At 36.6% G+C, this 6,946-nt stretch overlaps 1 protein-coding gene across 1 annotated transcript in view; it reads right to left on the bottom strand.

The window, feature by feature from the left end:
* Positions 1 to 1,458: 1,458 nt before the first annotated feature.
* The window catches only part of TMEM273 (transmembrane protein 273), a 48,588-nt gene continuing 43,100 nt past the window's right edge, over positions 1,459 to 6,946 (bottom strand). Inside the window, exons 5-6 of the mRNA XM_051981899.1 lie at positions 5,153 to 5,176; positions 1,459 to 4,003 (exon numbers count right to left, since the gene is read on the bottom strand). Of these exons, the coding sequence (XP_051837859.1) occupies positions 3,979 to 4,003; positions 5,153 to 5,176 (49 nt within the window). The 3' untranslated portion in view covers positions 1,459 to 3,978. The remainder of the gene's footprint in view (positions 4,004 to 5,152; positions 5,177 to 6,946) is intronic.

The following is a 6,946-nucleotide window of genomic DNA, read 5'->3' as shown; positions in this document are numbered from 1 at the left end:
AGAAGCTAAGATCCCAGAATGAGGGAGATAGCTTTCAGGAGACAGTTTTGGGGATTATAGAATATAGAACAAGATTTTGTAGGTGGGGAATTGGTGATGAGCTCAACATCCATCAGAAGCATGGGGCACAATATTATTGGTTGGAAATTGGGAATGAGAGGCTAGCAACAAATCTTCGCCTCCTACAACCAAGAAATGTGTTTTGGGATTGTTTTTTAAAATCCATCTGCAAGATGAGAAATAGTAAACCAGACTTCCTTTGATAACAAAGTAGACATCCTTGAAGAACAACATGATGGTGTACCAGACTCCATGGTGTTCACTGGCAACCCTCAAGGATAATAGATCTCCTTGGGTCAAGAATAAGATAGTGATCAGTAAAAGAACTGAACTTAATTTTGCTCATTTCAGGCCAGCTAAGTTTCTGAATAAAATTTGGAACCAAGGGACTATGACTTAGGCAGTTACAGAATAAAGCCAATTAAGTGTAAATCAGATCAATTAAAAAAGACACAATCATTCTGATCATTTCAGTGTAAAAGAGTTATTAAATTTTTCAACAACCCTGAAGCAAAGTGTGAATTAGTTCCTTAATCAATTAAAGGGCATTATAGGGGCTTAGCCTTTGGTGAAGATAATTGATATAAGAAATATTTTGTGATTGGTTAATTGAATCAGACATGCCCCTTGGGCCTGTACATTAAATATCTTTGTCTGATTTTAAGATTCTTTAAAGTTGAATCTTTTGTCTTTTCCACCAGACTTCTAAAGTCCATCTTTGTGTCAAGCAAGAGACATAAGAGAGGCCGAGAACACCTTTAAAGCTTAAAACTGTACTGTCTTTTGGGACACTGCATTTCATTAAAAAATAAATCTTTCATTAGGCAAAGAGTTCAATTTCTGAGCTTGGTGGTAGTTATGGAGGAGACTCCTTTGTCCCTACCAGAAGGTACAAGACTCTAATATATTTCAGCTGTGTGGCTTTAGTCAATTCATTGTCTCCAGTTAATTCTTAAAAGTATAAAGGCAGTAGATCAAATATCAAATTTGTATTGACAACTCCCTTATTGGGAGGTTTTGTACCAATGAAATACAAATTTAGTTCAAAAATATTGTTTACATAGTGTATTTTTACTGATTTACCTTTCACTTTATGATCTTAGCATCCTTTGAAACATTCTCCTATCTCATCTCCCAAAAGAAAAACCACATAGGAGAGAAAAGTTCTTCACCCTTCGCCACCAAGAACAAAGTGATTGGATAAATGTAGTTTGGGTAATTCTGCTCTTCGTTTGTGCTAAAACCAAGTCACCTGACAGTTTCTGATATATGTAGATTTTTTTTAATTCATTTCCAAAAACAGTGAACATGTGTCCTCCTTTAAAAGTGTACATCTCTTGCTCACAACCCAGAGATCTTAATTAAAATGCTGCTAAAGGAAGCAAATCAATTAACAGATATCTTACAAGATGGTTTATTTTATCTTACATGGAGAAAATTACTTATAAGTATCACATTACCGCTTTAGGTGATGCGTTAACAAAGGCTGCTGCCGAATTACATCGTTATCAAGTCAGATAAAAGACACCTTGGGAATCTCAGAGAATTATTATCATAGAACACTTTGCCTTGAAATATAGCTCATCTTTCATCCTTCACGAGGAGGACGTAGGCTCACAGAGGCAGGAACGCCCCGTGGAGGATGGCTTTGTCCGTGTTGAAGTCTCCAGATTTCTCAGGCTGGTCCGGTAAGTAGGAGATTTGTAAGTTGTTAAACACACCAGAGTTAATGTAATGGGAAGAGGAAAGAAATTCTGGCAGGAGACATTTTACAATGGGAAGACTGTGGACAAACAGTCAATAACCTTGGGTTCGGACTGGTTCTTCAAGCTCTTCTTTTTCTTTCCACATTCTACACTTAAGCCCATGCATGTTGGGATGGAGCCTTTTGCCATTTTTGAAAGAAGATTGAAAAGACTCTTCTTATATCTTTTTCTTATCATTGCTGGGTCACAGGGTAGAGGAAAGAATATCAGATTTGAAGTCTGTGGTGCTGGGTTTGCATCCTGGTTTTGTTAAATTGCCTCTAAAATCCATTCCATCTCTATCTATAATGCTATGATCCTACTGTATGTATCATCCTTGGCAAGTCATTTCTTTTCTCTTGGGCCCTCTTTCCTTATCTGTAAAATGAGCAGGACTAATTAATTTATTATACCTTCTTCAACTCTAATTCTGGGATACTACATTTCTCCTCCATTCATTTTCCCAGTACTTTTCTGGGTAAAATTTACCCCACTTCTAAGGCCTTGCCACCTTCCTCTATTTCTCCTTTTTTCTTAAAATAATGGTCAAATATATTTCTACCATGTTTAACATATATTGGACTTTATCTGCCATCTAGGGGAGGGCGTGGGGGGAGGGAGGGAAAATTGGAACACAAGGTCTTTCAAGGGCTAATGTTGAAGAATTGTCCATGCATATGTTTTGAAAGATTAAAACTTTTAATAAAAAAAAATAATGGTCAAGTGGGGTAGCTAGACGGCACAATGGATGCAGCGCCATTCCTGAAGTCAGGAGGACTTGAGTTCAAATCCAGCCTCAGACATTTAACACTTCCTCGCTCAGTGACCCTGAGCAAGTCACTTAATCCCAACTGCCTCAGCAAAAAATTAAAAGAATAATAATAATAATAATGGGCAAACTTTTAGGTTCAATACCAATTACATTCCATTCTGTTTTAGTCTCCATGTTCTTCAAGGTTAGGAACTCTGAATATGCCTGAAATACAGACATAGTATCCAGCAGGCTGCAAAAAGAGCCAGAACTAGAATTGTTTGAAATAAGGATTAGTTTCACAAACTGTGCTTTGGATAAACTGTGTGGAGCAAGGCTTCAGATGAGCAGGATGAAGAAGAGAACTGGATATCCTGTAGTTAAGGCATGAGGAAGTAGGTATAGGTAATAAGCAGAAGCTCACCTGCTCTCCCCTCTCACCTTCTGAGAGTTTTTCATTTAATCACTTAATATATTCACTTATTAATCTTACTAGCTTACTTACTTAGTTTAGTTATTAATCTAACTAGCTAGTTAATCTAACTAGCCCTGTTGTTTCAGTTATGCTAAAGGACTAAAAGATATTGCAGTGTCCTCTAAACATATTTCCCTAAGGCACAACCCCTGTGCATCTCACCCTAGTTATATCTCTGGAATTTTGTGAGAATTATAATGCTATTGGAAGTGGCCAGTGATGCTGTATAGTAAAAAAGAGGAGTAACTCTGGATTCAATGAACCCGGGTTCAAATCTCATCCCTAATACTATTTGTGTGGACTTAGGTAAGCCCATTAACTTCTCTGTGCCTGTTACCTCATCTGCAAATTGAGGAAATTAGACTATATGGCCTTAGAAGTCCCTTGCACATCTAGGTTAATAATCCAGTGGTCCCATGAAATATATGTACAGCATCCAGAAGGCTGCAGGAATGAGGAAGGTGGCTGATGAGGCAAATGGGAATGCTATTAGTTTAGACCCATAGTGCTAATGAAGTTCAGCTCGCAGCTTTATACTTGAGAGAACTGGTTGATTTTTTTTTTTTAATGTTTCATAGCAATGGTCTGTAGTCCCATGATCCACCTAGCAAATGTAAGCTGGTGGTTAGAAAGGGAACTGAATATTATGTGCACAGGTCAGTGTAAATCCATCCCCATTAATAACAGAACAATTCAACCTCTTGCCCTGCTAAAAGTGAGCCATCATCCTCATCTAGAAAAGAAAGTACTTCCTCTTTTTAAGAACAGATGCACTTAGGAATCTCTTCCTCTCTTCATTTGTCTCCATCAGTAAACAGGTTGTCTTTGATCCCTTGAATTAACAGCCTTGAATGTTAAACTTCTGTACGGATTCAGCAGCACCCCTGAGGATGGTCGTAGCATGTGTTGTCCAAGTCAATCGCACACCATCGGAAACCAGCAGCCGGTTAGAGTTCAATCACTTGAGCATCTCTGGAAAAGAAGAAAAGTATTTAGGGAATTTTTGCTTCATAATTCTTTGGCTGGTGGGGCAGAAGGAGGGACGGGGAGTAGGGAGGATTCATCTCTGTAAACAGATTTTTGCAGGAATAAAAAGGGGAGCTAAAATTCTGCAGCTGAAAAGGCAAGGGAAGAATTCTGGAATCAGCCGTGAGTTAAAGAGATGTGGTCTCTTTGCTGATAGGTCTGAAGGTGGTAGGTTTTGTTCAGGCCAAATTCCCTTTGATTTTACTGGACTGCAGGCTCGGGGGCTGCACAGCAGCGTGCATACCGAATACCCCTCATTATTCATTATTACTAAGGGATTCCCAATATCAATAAGCCTGTAACCAATAAGAAAGAGACATGGAATGACAATCAGTGAGTGAGATAATGGCCAATCCAGTTAGCATACCCGCCACCCTCTTGCGAGGCTGACTTTTAATTCAGTACTTGTTAAGCGCCTATTCACTCCCATGGTTGACACAAAAGATAAAGGAAGAAGAAGAAGAATTCAGTGCTCGCTTTCAAGAGTCTTACAATCTGATTTTTACCTAACAGTAGTGTTGACCATCTGCAAGTAAAATGAATTTTTTGACTCCTTGGGGGCAGCAACTATTTTTGCCTCCTTTTGTATACCCAACAATTAGTATAGTGTAGGCAAATAGTAGGTGCTTAATAAATTTTATTAATTGAATAGAAACTTAAGTCTCAGATACTTAACACTTCCTAGTTGTGTGACCCTGGGCAAGTCACTTAACCCCAACTGCCTCAGCAAAAAAAAGAAACAAAAACAAAAACAAAAACCTTAAATATTAATTATCCCCTGAAATGATCACAGGGTATTATTGCATGCCCTGCAGTGACTTTAGGCTGGATACTCTATCCACATTGCCACTTAGCTAATCAAATAGGGAAGCATCATAAACTTCCTAAAATAATCCAGGAAGCTTTTGACTCCTTATTCTAGCAGCATCTTGGACCAAAAACAGTTTTCAGCAAAATGGTCAAAACTATTAGGAATTTACACGGAGACTGAAAGTAGTTCATGATGTGGCTGGAATCATCATTTATTCTTGGGATAACTCTTGCTTGCTTGAAATACATCACTGCTTTATCTCAACTGATGTCCTTAAGACTCACCTGTCAGAGGAATTCAAGTTGGATCTGCAAAGGAAAAGAAATAAGAATTGGAATTTGAACATTCATTGAGTAATGTATTAAGTATAGGAAATGCATTAAGAGTTTGGCCAATCTACAAAATTCCATTGCTTGCTTCTGGCTTTTTCTGATGAACTTTCTTTCCTATTGATCTTTCATTCAACTTTACTCCATCTAGTGTCAGTTGCTGGTACCTTGAATTATGCTTCCTTTCCCCTCAAGATCATTTCAGACATTAGTAGTTATGAAAGAGAACTTTGTGGCTTTAATTTCATTCATTCATCCATTCACTCAAACACTCAAATGAACATTTATTGTATTAATGCAATTACTTCACCACTATGTATTATTTGTTGTTATCATTTTTAATAAGAATATTTTAACTTGATCATTTTAGAATCTTAATTGTTTCTTCTTAGATACCATCTGACTCATGACTCAGTTTTTCCACAAAAACTCTTCTTAAATTAACACAACACAATGTGCAAATTAAAAGTAGCATTCCTCTTTTTGTTTGATCCAGTGATTTCAAAGCATTTTGTTATTAATAATGATGATTCTCATAATTTATTTTATATGGTACGTTAAATTTTGGAAGGCATTTTACATAAACTATCTTATTTTATACTCAATCCTATGAAATAAGCATTATTATTATCATCTCCTGTTTCACAGAATTATTAAAATTCAGAAATGCTAAATGATTTGCCCATAGTAACACAACTAATAAAGGCATAAGACAAGAGTCAAAATCAAGTCTGTCTGACTCTTAAGTCCAGAATGTTAGCCATTATTCTGTCTACTTTTCAGTTGAGGAAAACACGGTAAATTTTATTATTCTTACTTTTCTAAAAAAGAGTGTTGGTCCAGGAATGTCAGTGATAATATGCTTTTCTTTTTATTCTACATCAGGGTTTCTTAACCTGGTAGTTCATGAACCTATCTTTTTAAGAATATTTTAATAGCTATATATATTTATGAAATTAGTTTCCTTTGAAATCTATTTTTTTTCTTTTCTGTACATAAAAGCATCATTCTGAAAAGAGGCCCCTTGGTTTCACCAGATTTTCAAAAGAATCCATGACACACAGAAAAAATTAAGAATGCTTAAAAAAACAAATAGGATGACTAGAAAAAGAATTATTCCAAAATTCTTCTAAAACATGTGCTTAGACAAAGAAACATGTGTTCCTTGAAATACTTTCTATAATACATGTTTCTGTTTTTCTCTGTTATTGATGATTTCTTTCTAATGGCTACAACTGAAGTATTGTATCTTCTTCCCTTTAATCTCTTCTCTTTCCTACCTTCTTCAGCCATTACCCACATAATTTTCTTTTTCTCTTCTGTTTTCTGCAGATAAATCCTGATAAATATCCTGATAAAATGAAAATATCCTGATAAATCTAGGAAAACTAGTAGACGTGGACTCTTCACTTGTAAAGTAGTTTAAATGTGACTCTTTGAGTTAGACAATAATAAATCCTATTAGCCTCCTAGGAAGAGCAGAGGAGATACCAGAGGAAGCAAAGACTTATCAGATACTGGGGAAGTCAGGAAGGAATCCAAGTTGATACTCAGACATTTTAACTGCAAAAGAAATCTCTGGAGTCTGCTGTTCTAGCTTTCCAGCTGCCAAGCTTTCTCCTGAAAGGAGAGAGCCATCAATTAGGACAAACTCTAAGGGACAGGACAAATTCTTTTCTTGTTAGGTCAACTATGACTTGAAATAAGTGGATGTCAGGCTAGAGCTCAAAAATTTCTTTGTTAATCAGA

The sequence above is a fragment of the Antechinus flavipes genome, chromosome 2 (assembly GCF_016432865.1).
Source record: "Antechinus flavipes isolate AdamAnt ecotype Samford, QLD, Australia chromosome 2, AdamAnt_v2, whole genome shotgun sequence".
In the NCBI taxonomy this organism is placed as follows: Eukaryota; Metazoa; Chordata; class Mammalia; order Dasyuromorphia; family Dasyuridae; genus Antechinus; species Antechinus flavipes.
This window is presented reverse-complemented; position numbering and strand designations above follow the sequence as displayed.